The sequence below is a fragment of the Podarcis pityusensis genome, assembly GCF_964106645.2.
Source record: "Podarcis pityusensis genome assembly, chromosome: 4".
Taxonomy (NCBI): Eukaryota; Metazoa; Chordata; class Lepidosauria; order Squamata; family Lacertidae; genus Podarcis; species Podarcis pityusensis.
Genome location: NC_138027.1, coordinates 25,073,957 through 25,088,654, shown reverse-complemented (window position 1 = coordinate 25,088,654; position 14,698 = coordinate 25,073,957). Strand labels below are relative to the sequence as shown.

The window sequence follows — 14,698 nt, the reverse complement described above, 5'->3', positions numbered from 1 at the left end:
GAACTTCACATTATGAATTTAGCAAGCCATCAGAAAACAGCTGCTAGACTAACTGTCTGACCTTTGAAAAAAAGAACTTTCAAAAACTCCTAGCTTTAAAGTCCCTCAAGGAACATTTCAGCAACATGTTCCATTTCAAAAGAAAAAGTAGAAAGTAATCTAAGAAGATACAACCATGCAGGAAGTAAAAAGGCACTCGAGTCTGAACTAGGAGCCAGAACAATTCATCAACATAAGGTAAAGTAAAGTAAAGTGACCCCTGACCATTAGGTCCAGTCGTGACCGACTCTGGGGTAGCGGCGCTCATCTTGCTTTATTGGGCGAGGGAGCCGGCGTACAGCTTCCGGGTCATGTGGCCAGCATGACTAAGCCGCTTCTGGCGAACCAGAGCAGCTCACAGAAACGCCGTTTACCTACCCGCTGGAGCGGTACCTACTGTATCTACTTGAACTTTGATGTGCTTTTGAACTGCTAGGTTGGCAGATGCAGGGACCGAGCAACGGGAGCTCACCCCGTCGCGGGGATTCGAATCGCCGACCTTCTGATCGGCAAGTCCTAGGCTCTGTGGTTTAACCCACCATAAAGAAGCCAGATAATCATGTCACAATTTCACATTATAAAGCAATCTTTACCTTCACATTTTCATGTACGGATTGAAGTTGTGCAGCTAAAGCTACAAATGTCTGATAGATTTTCTGCATAGCCATGGATAAATCTGTAAGACAGGGAAATTTGAAAATCAAGTCACATTGCAATACAAATCACAGTGAAACCATGTAATTTGCCATAAAGCTACCACATAAAGCCACCACCGCATTAAGGAAGCTGTGGGGATTTGTCAAAATATGATGGGGAAAGAAAAGGTGTCTCTAAACATACAGAGAACGGAGGTGACAGTCCTTTTGATGTTTTATCAGCAAGATTATTTCTTTCTGAAACAAGAAGTTTAGACTTAGGCCATCATTTCAACTAATGTACACACTTGAAAAGTATGATACAAAATCCTCAATGTAGTGATACAGGAACTCAAATAATAGTGAAATATGTAAACAGACTCAAACCTCCTCTAAGCCTCTCTTCATTGGTCAAGGGGATCCTGGGAGATCTCACTCAGATTTTTTAAAAAATGCTTGGGTTCTGTAGTCAAAGGACATATATGTGACGGCTGTTTGCAAGGAAAAAAAATAATAATGCTTTGGTGCCAGCCCTGTCCTGGGTGTGTGAACCCACCTTATAGATCCCAGCAATTATGTTAGCTTCTGTATCTTCGGCCCTAAATTTGGAATCAAATCGACACTAAGGTGTGTCCATGTTCTACTGCCTTGGCAACATCTGAACACAAATCCCTGCGAGTCTGCCAGATGCAAAAAGTGCAGTATGACATATCAATTAAGGCAACTGGTGAAATCACTAACTTTTTACCTTGTGGGGTTATATGGGAATTGTTTGCCTGGGTGGCAAGATGGTTTTCCAGTTCTTCAATTTGTTGTCTGTACTGCTGCAGTTGTACTTCAAACTGTTCAACCAAGATCCTGAAGTAGCTAAATTAAGTATATTTTAGAGCATTTAAATGACGGGAGTGAATAAAGAACTCTACAGAAAGTATTCATGTCTAATTTTAAACTTTCAGAAACGGTGCATGAATTCGCGTATTTTCTTTTTCTTCCGTCCAATTCCCTTTTCTTTTTTTGTCATGTCTTTCAGATGGTCAGCCTGTGGGCAGGAACTGTCTTATTTTAATTATACAAGCTGCTCTGGAAGCCTTTTCTGCTGAAAAGCAGGATAAACCCCCCCCAAATAACCTGTGTACACACTAACTGCTCTCAATCACGAGTAGGGGAGGAGAAATCGAGTTCCCTCAATCAGCAGAGTGTGAGACTCTTAATTTCAGGTTCATGGGTTTGAGCCCCAGATTCAGAGAAAGATTCCTGCATTGCAGAGCGTTGGACTAGATGAAGCACATGGTTCCTTTCCAACTCTACAATTCCATGATTCTATAAACACTCCCTGTTAACAAAGCCAGGGAAAGCCTTCCATATTACAGTAACCTCTTCTTTTAAAAGGCAATTTAAAGAATTTGTCTTTCCAGCCAGCTAAATTATTTTGGCCATATTCAAATCATGTCCCTAATTAAAAGGAAAAAACTAATTATTTCTCAGGAAACACCTTCCACTACAGTGAGAAATCAGTCCAGCCAGAATCGAACTATTACTTTCTATTTGAAAGAAGCTCAGAAGACAGATCCCTTAGAACTATGTGCAAAAGAGAAATAGTGCCTAGCATATCTCTGCAAAGGATTCATAGCAATTATCATACTCTGCTTGTGGAATCAAAATAATACATTCAGATTTAGTTTACTTTCCCTGTGCAGTATTCTAGCATGAGATACAGGACAGTCCGAGTGAACCAACCATGCAGATACAAAAGCGTATTTTATATTAAACCCATATCCAATATAAGGCTTGAACCTGTATACAATATATGACTAACTATACAACGTGCAATATAAAAACACTTATTATAGACAAGACATGCAAGGCTGTACTCACTCTGCTGGTGCTGAATTTTCATGTTGAAGGCCAGGCGGTGTTTTCTGTGTTCTTAATGCTATTTCAGCGTTTTTAAGCTCCTACAAAAACATGAGGTGGAAAAAAATGGCTCTTGTAATTCTTGCAGTTCAATAAAATGACACACCTGTTTCACTGAACAATTTATTGCTGATAATTAGCTAATATCTGAAGGATGAACTTTACCATGTTCATTATTATTGGGAGGGGGGGAAGGAATGGGACGTGATTACAAATCAGACTATAATTTTAGACCAGGGGTTTTGAAAAACAAGGGGACACAGCACTTAATTGGGGACCACTGCAATAAAATTTTGCCCAGAGGCTTCAAAAACCTAATAGATGGGAGCTGGAAAAGAGTAGACCCAGTGAACTCTACAGGGAAAGCACATGGAGGGAAGATATGATACAATGCCAGATACCAAGTGATGAGTTTTCTGTATAACGGAAAAAACCTTTCAGGACAGCAAACATTACACTGTTACAGTTGTACGGTAAACAAAGTTCTCAGCTGCTTCAAATCAAGGACTGCCCAGCACAGCTGTTAGGCAAGCAGACCTGCATTTTCCAGGAGGATAGGAATATTATCATTTTTGCTAGCTTTAGGCTAGCATGTGATCCCCATCAGAGTTCCTGATACCTGAGCAGTTTCCACTTTCAGCTTATCAATATTAAGAGTGTTTCTCTGTAATCCACTGGCGGCGACTGACAAAAGTTGTTTCAAAGCTTTAATGTCTTCCTGCACTTTGAGCATTGCTTTGGAGGACATTCGACTAATTTCTTCCTGGACCTGCTTCTGCTCTTTTACAAACTTCCTGGGAGAGGAGAAATCAGAAGACAGAATTAATCCATGCAATGCCCCTAAGCCCAGCTCTTCAGAACTACAGACTAAGGAACCTCTCTCTCCTCAGAGCTGGGAAATCTCAGAGGAAAGTAGTCAGGGCTGCGTACTGATGGTGGTTCAGGGATAAAGTGTATGTGTGCACGCGTGCACACACACACTCTCCACATCTCAAACACAACGAAGACCCCTCTCCCCCATCCTCTCTCTCATACACTCACACCTCTTTCTCCATGGCCAATTCAGTGCTTGTCTTCTGTATGACACGCTAACAATATGGACTTCCCTTTCTTAACGCAAAGCATGGAAAAGCAATTTCCACCTTTCCCACTCCTGAGCTGCAATCTCAGATCTGAGCTGTGCTGGGGAGAGGCACTGCACAGAGGGGAGAAGCTTATGCCTCCCCACTCCATCATCCTCCCCTCTCCCAAGAGAACTCTCCTCACATCACCAAACAACAGGAAAAGCTGTGGTAGAGTGGACAAGGATTAAGGCTGTGATGGAGTTATCAGGGGCCCAACGGAAGCACCTTGTGGGCTGATTCCAGCCTGCAACCCACCAGTTACATTTTACTGAAGTGACTTCAAGTAAGCAAGACCTGAGGTACCTTCAGAGCATCTGTGAACAGTATACCCACAGCTGTCAAAACCAAGTATTTTGAAACTGTAAACAAAAGAGTACTCTTACTAGTCCAATACATATTTCAAGGTAAGTTTCAGTAACAAAAGATATCTGGAATTCCAAGAACCCAGGAAATACTTACTGAAGATTTTCTACATCTTGGCAGATTACTGGAGGTAGATTTTCATCTTTCAGGGCTTTACTATCCCTGCCAACAGACATGCACATCATTAGTAGCATGACACTCTCTAAACAGCAGTTTTTATTTAACACAACAGATGCAAAGAACTGCACTAAGCCCATTAACCACTGAATTTTTTGAATGTTCGACCCCAATTATCATTAAGCAGCAGCGGAAGAGTTTTGGAAAACATTCTCATTATTTCCCCCAGCAAACCCAAGTATCTTTCTCCTACAGAAATGAAAAAACTAGTGTTGAGAATGAACATACTATTTGAAGCAGTACCGTCCTCTCTGGAAATTACAACATCACAGTCAAATCTGCACCAACTTCATCATCCTAACTTGTTAACACGAAGATTAAACCCACTCAATTTAGTCCACTAAGTGTAAACAATTCGGTACCCTTTAGGGGTCACTGACGTAAACTCCCAACAGCCTCAGGGATGATGGAAACTGGAGTCCAACATTGGGAAAGCACCATGAACCAGGTGTGGCCATGCAAGTCCTGGACCTGGGTCTAAGTGCAGTGGTAGCCTAGATGAGGGCCAATAAACTAAGCTGGAATCCTGACAATATGCAGGCTCTGTGGGTTGGCCAACTTGCCTCTTCTGACCAGGGTTATTGTCTCTGAAGTAGCAGGTTAGGAGCTTGGTGGTGCTCCTTGACAGCATGCAACACCAATGATGAAGAATCTCCTCTGGCCAAATTTAAGGTGCAACTGTTATCATATAACGCCCTAAATAACTTGGGACCAGCCTCCTTGAAGGACCACCATTCTCCATACATTCCTGCCTATTTTGAGATCTGTTGGAGAAGCATTACTAACTGTCCCTTGTGATACATGTTATGCAGCCATAAGAATGGGGTACTTGGCATAGCAGCGCCGATATTGTGCATTGCCTTTGTATATTAGGCAGGTGTCTTCTGTGATTCATTTAAGACACCACTTTAAAACATTTATTCACACAAGCTTATCTTTCCATATGACCCATTTTATGTTCTTCTGATCTTTCTCTTTTTTTGTTTAGTTTATAACACTGATCTTATGTACCTTGGTTTGAGAATATTTAGCGGTACAGAACCTTATGTATGCTTAAATAAAATAAGAAGCTAATGGTTGCCTTCCATTTAAGAGGGACTTAGTCCCAACAGGTATTTTTCCAGCTATGAATATTTGGTACACTTACTCTGGTCTCGTTCCTGTTTTGTCACCTGAGGGGGAAAGGAAGTTAAAACTCTTAGTATAAACAAAAACATGCTCCTAAGTTTGAATTATACAAATATCAATAGGTTTCTTATACTGAACACCTTCAATGACTCTCTTTTCTAAAAAGGATACCCACTCCTATTACCCTTGGCTAAAAGCTTCAAATATTATTTGGAAAAATGCTAGCTTCTGAAAAAAACAGCAGCCAGTTCCCTGACTTGTTTTACTTTAAGGGTCACCAGATACGGGTAGGATTGCACTATTAGTGTCATTTAACCAATCTCAGGTCAGACGTTTTCAAAGCATATTTTGATAGGTAGCAATTATTTTATTTTGGAGTACAGACTAGCACGTCTGCATTAAATTCAGATTTTAAATAGTGCATTTTTTCATATATTTTTTTAAAAAACAGCAATTCTCTAACAAAAATAACCTGATATTTTAAAACCACTGTTATTATCCATCCTATGGGGGCTCTAGGCATAGTTTCAGATGCTGCAGGGCAGGGTGGAGAATGTATGGTCCTTCAAATACTGTTGGATTACAACTCCCATTGGTCAGTCAGCATAGCCCATATTCAGGGATAATAGGAGCTGTAATTCAACAACATATGGAGGGCTACAAGTTCCCCATCCATGCTGTAATAGGAGCTTCAGTCAGAGATAAAGACAGGGGGGAAAGTATATGGGAGGAGGAGGAGAAGGAGAAGTGACCAAGCAGAGTTAGGGATTTCCTGGGGAACGCACTTGAGCACCTGAACCAAGCAGAACTGAATTTTCTGTGCATCAACTGGTGCACAGGGAGCTGGATCCTGCTTTTTGCAGGTTTCAGGTGTGCAGGCAGCTGATCCAGCCATGTCTCTACCTGCTCCACACCTAAGATCAGAGGTGACGTGGCTGCAGATTTGGGGAAATAGCCTGGGGGTAGAAATCTGGCCAGAACAAAAATTCCCTACTCCTGGTGTATGGAGTACTGACGTGGACAGTACTGGTGAGCTGCGGGGCAACTGGGAACACACGTCTCAGCACCAGGCACCAAAACCCCAGAGTAATAGAATCATAAAGCAGTTAGTTTCATTAAATAGTTTCTTATTTTAAAAGATAGATTTAGAATTTGTTGTTTTAATGAGTCCCCATGCAGTTACAGAAAAAAGCCAGTGCCTATTAAGTATTCTTGGAGAAACACCTTTCAAAGCTGCGTCCACAAAAACTTACTCTTTTTATCTGAAGAACTACTGAAGTCTATGCCACCAAGACCTTCATTAACTGTAGTAGCAGGTGCTGGAGCCGTCCCTAGAGTCAAACCGAATGCATTCTGTCCGAGCCCTGCAAGTAATCCATCAACTGTATCAGAGACTTTATATTGTCATGCATCAGTATTGAAAACAGTCTGAATATAACATTTTTGAAGCAATATATCCTCAATGAATTGCCAGTCGTGAAAAGCAAAGGCATGTTATGTCTACATTCACCAGCTAGAACCCATATGTAGATGTGGGGAAAAGAAGACTTGTAGTATGCGTAGACAACAAAAAATTGTGTTCATCATCAACCCTGCTCTCCAGCCAAAAATGGTAGGGATAAGGCCGTGAGCTTCAGAAATCTTCCGAGAAACATCAACACCCAACCATGTGGGTGTTATTCTAAGCTCTAAGGTGGGCAGAGGTTCATCCTTGATTCACTTATCTCAGAAACTCTCAGAAAGCAACTTAACTAATGAGAACTCTCTGTTGACCTTGAGCCCCAAACTATTTCTAATTTTTAGATAGTAACACAGCAAGTGATGCTGTTCATTTATTAGTTGTTAATGTAGATGACCACAAACCCAAGCACTTCAAAATAAAGGACCAGGAACAATTACTTAGTTCTAGCACGACAGGATTAGCAAAACACACAGTATCTCAACCGTCTTGATAAGACGCTTGGACAAATCTGAGGAGGTAGATGCACATAAAAGGCTTGTCACCTGTAGCAGCTGAGCTTGCATTTGGGAAGAGTGTCCCTCCTAAACCAGCTAAGGCTCCCCCAAGAGAAAGTCCTGTGGATACTGTTGTGGTTGGAGCTGTGCCTCCCAAGTTCAGCGTAAAGCCAGTGGACCCTGAATATTAAGCAGAGGTGTAAGCTGAAGACATGCATGCTGATTTTCCTTCATAACAGCAGCTATTATTACCTGCTAAATAAACAACTATTGGAATTCAGTTGCGGACAATATGGCAGAAACTTTTACAAATTCTACCTGCTGTTACCGCTGTCATCATTTATTTGCATGGATTAAGCACTCTTGCACTAAATCATCCGGAGGACTTGGGGCAACAGACATCCTTTTAAAGGAAAGCAAATTTTGAAAAGTATCTGTGGCCATGCAGATGTTGCTCAGCTCCAACTCTAGCCAGCATGGCTAAGGGTTAGGAATGATACATGCTGTAGTCCAGCAATATCTAGAAGGCTATAGATTCCCCCACACCAATCTTACAGCATACATTCTGAGGCAAGTATTCCTTAGGCATGATGCATATGCTCCAATCTTACATCACTCTGCAGTTAAAGGGATTTTGACAACAAACAAAGCAGAGTTTCTTGGCACTTTTCTCCTCTTATCAGACGTAGGATGCTTCTTTTAGCATCCTTCATACTGGCTTCCCTATCATGTACCATGTTCTCAAGTTAATTCAGTGTACCAAACTAAACTAATACCGTTATGTGAATGTTCAATCATCTTTATCAGAACTGCACTGATTAACCTGGTTTCTTTTTTAGGAACAATTATGATTATGCGTTTGTGAACAATGGAAATTTGATTTAAACACAAAACTGTAAGTGTATATTACCTGTTGCTGGCGCAGATGCAAGAGCAGAAGAAAGTGAGAGGCCAGAGGTGGCAGAAGAGATAGGCAAAGCAAATGGTGTGGCTGATCCTGCAGGTTTGCTGAATCCTAGACTAAGTCCTGGGGTACTTGCAGAAGTAGAAGCAGGTGTGCCTGTAAAAGAAAAATAAAATGTCATTCTTGTTTTGATGCCACTTAAACTGGGTATGTTCAGTAAAATTAAAAATTCTAAATTTATTACTCTAGATCTGTATATAGCCAGTGAAAAGTGAGTGAAGCCACATTCATTTTTTCAATCACTCTTCCATTAGACTCAAAGCAGTGAAACACATTTAACAATAGGCACTAGCAGTAAGAGATAGCCAAGCTTCCCATATTTTGAATGCTTCTGAAATTCTTAAAAAAACAATTACCAATAATATATGCACTGCTTCCCAGCACTGTTGTCCCCTGTTCCCAGGGGATACGATGACAAAATCATCACCACCACTGGGGAAGGTCAACCCTGGGCACCTACAAGTTTCATGTTAATATGTATCACCTGAAACAAGGTTTCTGGTTCATCTCAGAGCATTGGAGAACCTAGAATATAATGAGAATATAATGGGTCCAAGCTATTCACTGCTTTACATCAGGACCAAGGATAGTAGCCAGAAACTGTAGACAGATCAAGTGGACAATAAGCGACACAATATGCTCTTTGGGCCATTCCGGTCAAAACACAGGCAGAAGAATTTGGCACCAGCTATCACTTACCAGCTTCAATAGTGGCCCTACATAGAGTACTTTACTGTAGTCCAACACAGAGATCACCATGCATAAGGGACAGTGGCCTAGTCCTTTTAACTAAGGAGCGACTGGATGAAGAATCAGATGCACCTGATAAAAGTAAACTTCTGACCACTTCTACAACCTGGATACCTGGAAGCAGGGCCCAGTCCAGGATCGTACCCAAGCTGCATCAGGCATAGGATCACAACCAAGACATGCTAGCTCAATTCTAACTCATATCAATGGGACACCCTTAACAGATTATACAGAGTGCGGAAGCAGAATTGTTGACGGCTATGGACTGTGGCTGTGGCCTGAATACAGACACCTTTGAGAAAAATGGGAGGAAGAGACACACTTGATAAAAAGAACATGAAGAAAATGAAGAAAACAGGGAAACAAATAGAAAGATAATGGGAAAATATCACATAGGCAGGTTTTAGAAATTGAATAGCACATATCATAACAACACATGGATAATTGAGAGCTTTGGAGACCGGGGAACAGGAAGGCTAACAATGCCGTGGAAAGGAGGTGGGGAGCTGAATGTTACATCTGGATTTGAACCAACCAAGTAAATATTTGAGTATATGTTCCTAATGTATCATTATCTACAGTTTTTACTTCCATATTTTTCTTCTTGACACTTTAGTCATCTTTGGGGTTTATCCAGCATTCCTAGTCTCTCATCATCCAAATCCAGAACTTTTCGTTTGGGCAGCTCTGAAAGTCACACCCCATTTAAAGAAAAAGCAAAGCTAGCTTTGAAAATATAGCACTTACCAAGTGTCAATCCTGTAGCCATGGTGGTTGCTGTTCCTGTGTAATAGTACAAAAAACCCTGAGTTTAATAAACCACACTTCTATTGCCAGTTGCCTAATAGATTTATCACTGACCCCAAATTAGTGACTTAAAATCCATTATCAGCAGATCGAAGGGACATTTATACACAAGTGGTGGGGTTGTAAGAAAGCCAGAGTATTGGGAGATGATATACTCAGAACTAAAAAAGATGTTAAGGGTCTCATTTCCCAAGAAACCAGAGATGTTCTTACTGAGTATAGTAGAGGGAGAAATACCCAAGAAAGTACTTAAGTCTTTTTTCCTCTATGCAAAAACAGTGGCCAGAATAATTTATGCCCAAAGGTGGAAGGACAAAAATAGACTGGCAGAATAAGCTAATAGAATATGCGGAGTAGCAATGTTGACTGCAAAGATAAGAAACCAAGATGAGTTGGATATAAAAGAAGAGTGGGAATACTTTGGCGAATATTAAAAGAAATATAACAATCAGATAAACTTCCAAGTGGCGTTAGGTATATGAGCAGCAGATAAAATAAGCAGAAGAGGGGCGGTAATTAAGGAGATGCAGCTTAACAAGGACTAAATAGGACCCCACAGAGGGATGTGTGTGGAAGTCAGGGTGTGAGATAAACGATGACAATTGTATAACTGATATATTAAGATATGTAAAATGCATATTTTTTAAAAAAAATACATTATCAGCTCTCTAATAATACTATATAACCAGAGGGTGCTTTTAATAATGAAGATATAAATATTTTTGGCAAGGAGCAAAATTACTGAATATTATCTGAATTTTTTTTAGCTACTCCTGCATTTTGCCACTAATTCTCATCACTAATTCTCAAATCATTTATCAGTTCAAGGCTCACCTTTTTTATTTTTCAATTGAACAAAATAAAGTAAAAATAAAAAATGCATAAAGAGAAAAGAAAAAAAGGTATATTATATCACTATACAGTATATGCAAACAACTACAGTTCCATATATGCTTGTCTAGTATACAGGTATATAAAGTGTTATTTTTAACCAAATGCATATATGGCTATTTATAACCTACTATATTTTTTACACATTTCAAATGTCATGATACTTGTCTCATCTTAAAAGTGTAGAAATATAATATTTTACCTGTATTAGCCCCTCCCAATGTAAAACCAGTGGCAGGTTTTGAGCTAAAAAGTCCAGTTCCAAAGCCTACCGATGAAGCGGTTGTAGTTGCTGTAGCTGTCGAGCCCAATGTCCCAAAATTAAGCCCTCCAGTTGAGCTACATTACAAGACAAATAAATTAGTTAAATTTAACACACGTTCATTTTTTTATTTCTTCATTGCAGTAGTTCTACAGAACAGTTTGAAAGTCAAAATGCCTCTTCCATATTTCTCTGTTTAATATGAACGTAAATGCTACCAGCAGATATTTCACCCTCAAGTCAACCAAGATTTATGTTGCCTTTTTTGGGGTTTTTTGTTGCTAACTATCATTATTTTAACACAGACAAACACTTAAAACAACCAATTGCATTTGCAGTGTTAACATAATCAAGTAACTAATTATATGTTTCAGAACCCTATATGGAAAGGGACAGACAGAGATCCAAAGACATTAGTGATTTCAACTCAAGCTGAATCAAAAGCAGTCCACTAGAATGAAGCGGCTCTCAAACTAAACCTCTGACATTACTGGGAATATTTTAGGAAACACAAAATTCTTTACATTTTCAGTCTGAAGGGTAGGGCCTGACACTCCCGGAGATATACAGTTAACTTTATTTCTCACATCCCAGAACAAGTTTTAAAAGAAGTTATTAGCAGATTAAAAGTGAGCTCTTTTTCAGACTGAAGTAGAATAAAAAAATCCTTATAGCAATGCAACACATTTCATACATGATTTTCAATTTCTACTATTGTTCACTCACCATCATCTATCAGGCAGAAAAGTTTACGAGATGCTGTTGGCTCTCCAGTAATAACACAACAAGCAGCTTCTATAATTGCTGCCAACTCTGTTTTGGATCTCATATAACATTTCAGACATGGAATGTCTGTGTTGCAAAATTAATAATGGTGTAACCAGCAGGTTTAAATGGCTTAAAGTTACGACAGTACGGATGTAATATATTATAAGGCAGTGCAGATGAGCTCTATCATAGCCACAATATGGAAAGCAGCTGCAAGTACAACACAAATAAAATCTGACAGCTATTCTTATCAGGACTTGTAAAGTTTATTTGATGTTTTAACACCCTGAGTGTCAGACACAACGCAATCAGGGTAAAGAACATTGAGGGAAAAAGAACACAAAAACATAGTGTGTTCAATGTGATGGTGAACTTAGCCTAAACCCCTTCCATCATTATTATCCTCTATGCTAATAGTGAAATCAGTTATCTTATGCACTTAAAACAGCACCATCGAAAACACAAGAGGCTAGTGGGAATCCTGACTGCTGGAGAAGTACAGGAAATTTTAAGAACAGAAACTCAAGAAGATATACAGAGAATAAAAACCAATACATAAATACCTCCTAAAGAGCTGTGAGGAATGAGGATGCTCAGCAACCATAAAATAGTGGCTGGCTGCTGCAGGGGGAGCAAGGGAGGTGAGGGAGCTGAACAGGAACACTCTGCATTGCAACATTATGTACCTGTTTACTATTATTTAAATGGCAAGTGAATTTCCAGCATAAACAAGCATGGCCTTATCAGTTTGCATTTCTTGGTACAGAAAGTATTGGTCAGATGTGGAGAGATCTTTCCTATTCTAATTAATTCAAGAGGGTTCTGGAAGCTTCTCTGTGTGAAAGAAACAAGTAGAAGGCTCATGATGTTTGGATTATTCCTTCACAGAAGCTGAGTACAGCTGGCTTAACTACAGAAGATGTCTGCACGCACATGAAAGCTCATACCAATAACAAACTTAGTTGGTCTCTAAAGTGCTACAGGAAGGATTTTTTTTATTTTGTCCAAAAGAAAACAGCCAGCAATCTGCAGATATCTAACATTCTTCACAGGACATACTTGTTTCTCCCCTAGATTCACCATCCCAGATGCACACTTACCCAGAAGCAAGTCCCACTGAGCCCAATGGGACTTAACCCAATGTGTGACTACAATTGCCGTCTTAGGTTTTGCTTTTGAGTTTAGCTATTATTTATTGTGGCTCTTTCTGAGACATCCAAAATCACTTCACCCTGCAAGCTGGACATATTGTGGCAACTATTATATATGGGGGTTATTGGGTTGTTTTTGATAATGTTTTTTGTGGTTTTATATTTTGATTTTGTTCTGTGAACCGCCTAGAGACCTCTGGGTATAGAGCAGTATACAAATTCAAATAATCATAATCATAATCATGCTTTTATCGCTGAAATTCTAGTTGAGATTTTTTTTTTTAAAGTACTTCACTTCGGCTGCTGTTCACAGCACACTTCAAAATAAATCCCAGGGTGGACTCTGGAAGACCCAGGCTAAAATCCCAGCTTCAGCCACGAAGCTGGGGATGGGAGATATTTTCACCGCACAGCATAGCCTACCTCACAGGGTTGGGATGGGGAGGGAGCCACGTGCGCAGCCTCGAGCAACTTGGGCGCGCGTGTTCTACGTAACAAGACGAGGATAATAATGGCAGCGAGGCGATGCCCTCAACCGAGCCCTGCCGGCCAAGTCTACTCCCCGCTCCGCCCGAGGTGCCTCCACACTTCTCCCCCCCCGCCCCCGCTTACCTCGGGGTGCCTCCAAACGAGAAGCCCCCTCCGCCGCCGCCTCCAGTACCAGCAGCAGCTGCTGTAGCCGAAGGCAGAGTCCCGGCTCCGAAGGAGAAGCCCGCCGACATGGCGGCGGCGAGGGGGAAAAGGAGACCCCCCCCTCCCGAGCGTGGGATGTGGGGTCGTTATGGCCGGAGCTCTCTGGACTGCAGCCGCCCTGTCAGGCTGCGGCTCTTCGGAGGTCTCCCCGGCGGGAAGTTTCAAAAGGAAAGGCGGCAAGATTCGGGAGCTCGAATTACGCCACCGGCGGCGCGGCAAATAAACGTCGGAGGGAAACTCCGTCGCACGTTCTTTTCCCTTCGCGCATGCGCGCAGCCGCACGGCACCATGGGATCTTGGAGGACTCTCTCTCTCTCTCTCTCTCTCTCTCTCTCTCTCTCTCTCTCTCTCTCCTTTTTTTTCATTAGGATAGGAAGGTTCCGGGGTTCACGTTATAAACTGGCTCTTTTCTCCTCTTGAGCGGAAGTGAGAGAAAGCTCTGCTCGTAGAAATTGGTAAAGTCCGTGTTTTAGGGCAGGTGTAGTTGGGCAGTAGCGCGTCCTCCGCAACAGGTAGCAGGAGAGTATTTATGTTCTGGGAAGCCAGGCCTTTTTCGGAGTGCGGTGGGCATTAAGGCATTTTTGAACATAAAAAAAAATTAATCGCCCTAACCGTGCGACTTCAAATGTAGACTATGCTCATAACAAATACATTCGTACCTCTTTGCCCGCCATCCTTTTAAAGGTGAGGGATGCTGGCTTGAAATTCTCATTGTTGCTGTTGTTTAATTTGTATGAAGTTTATGTTGGCCTGGTTTGATATTCTCATTTAACTTTGGCCTTATGTCATTTCTGCCCTTGGGCCTTTTTTTTGGGGGGGGGGGGGAGGGAATTAATACGGAAAATAAATAACATAAATGATGAGACACAGTAGTTTAGGAACTGGGCTCGTTTGGACTTCCGTTCAAAATTCCCACCCGCGAAGCACAAAAGCTGCAGAAAATGTCCACTTAAATTGTCCCACTTGCACAGATCCAGCGCTCACCTGCATAAAGAAGTCTAATATTTCATTGGTTTGCATGTGGATGGGTTAGATGTCTACTCACAAGTAGAGTTCAGTGAGGCTCTAGTCTAACC

General features: G+C 41.1%; 1 protein-coding gene across 3 annotated transcripts in view; it reads right to left on the bottom strand.

Annotated features, from left to right (window-relative positions):
• The window catches only part of NUP58 (nucleoporin 58), a 34,187-nt gene that overhangs the window by 17,170 nt on the left and 2,319 nt on the right, over positions 1 to 14,698 (bottom strand). The window contains exons 1-12 of one of the 3 annotated variants that reach the window (XM_081004117.1): positions 13,542 to 13,881; positions 10,951 to 11,087; positions 9,798 to 9,833; positions 8,247 to 8,396; positions 7,385 to 7,516; positions 6,634 to 6,744; positions 5,400 to 5,424; positions 4,172 to 4,237; positions 3,208 to 3,382; positions 2,550 to 2,629; positions 1,423 to 1,541; positions 633 to 715 (exon numbers count right to left, since the gene is read on the bottom strand). In XM_081004117.1, coding sequence (XP_080860243.1) covers positions 633 to 715; positions 1,423 to 1,541; positions 2,550 to 2,629; positions 3,208 to 3,382; positions 4,172 to 4,237; positions 5,400 to 5,424; positions 6,634 to 6,744; positions 7,385 to 7,516; positions 8,247 to 8,396; positions 9,798 to 9,833; positions 10,951 to 11,087; positions 13,542 to 13,651 — 1,224 coding nt within the window. In that variant the 5' untranslated portion in view covers positions 13,652 to 13,881. Of the gene's footprint in view, positions 1 to 632; positions 716 to 1,422; positions 1,542 to 2,549; positions 2,630 to 3,207; positions 3,383 to 4,171; positions 4,238 to 5,399; positions 5,425 to 6,633; positions 6,745 to 7,384; positions 7,517 to 8,246; positions 8,397 to 9,797; positions 9,834 to 10,950; positions 11,088 to 13,541; positions 13,882 to 14,698 lie in introns of those variants that run through there. The other 2 variants (XM_081004119.1, XM_081004118.1) reach the window with 2 other exon arrangements.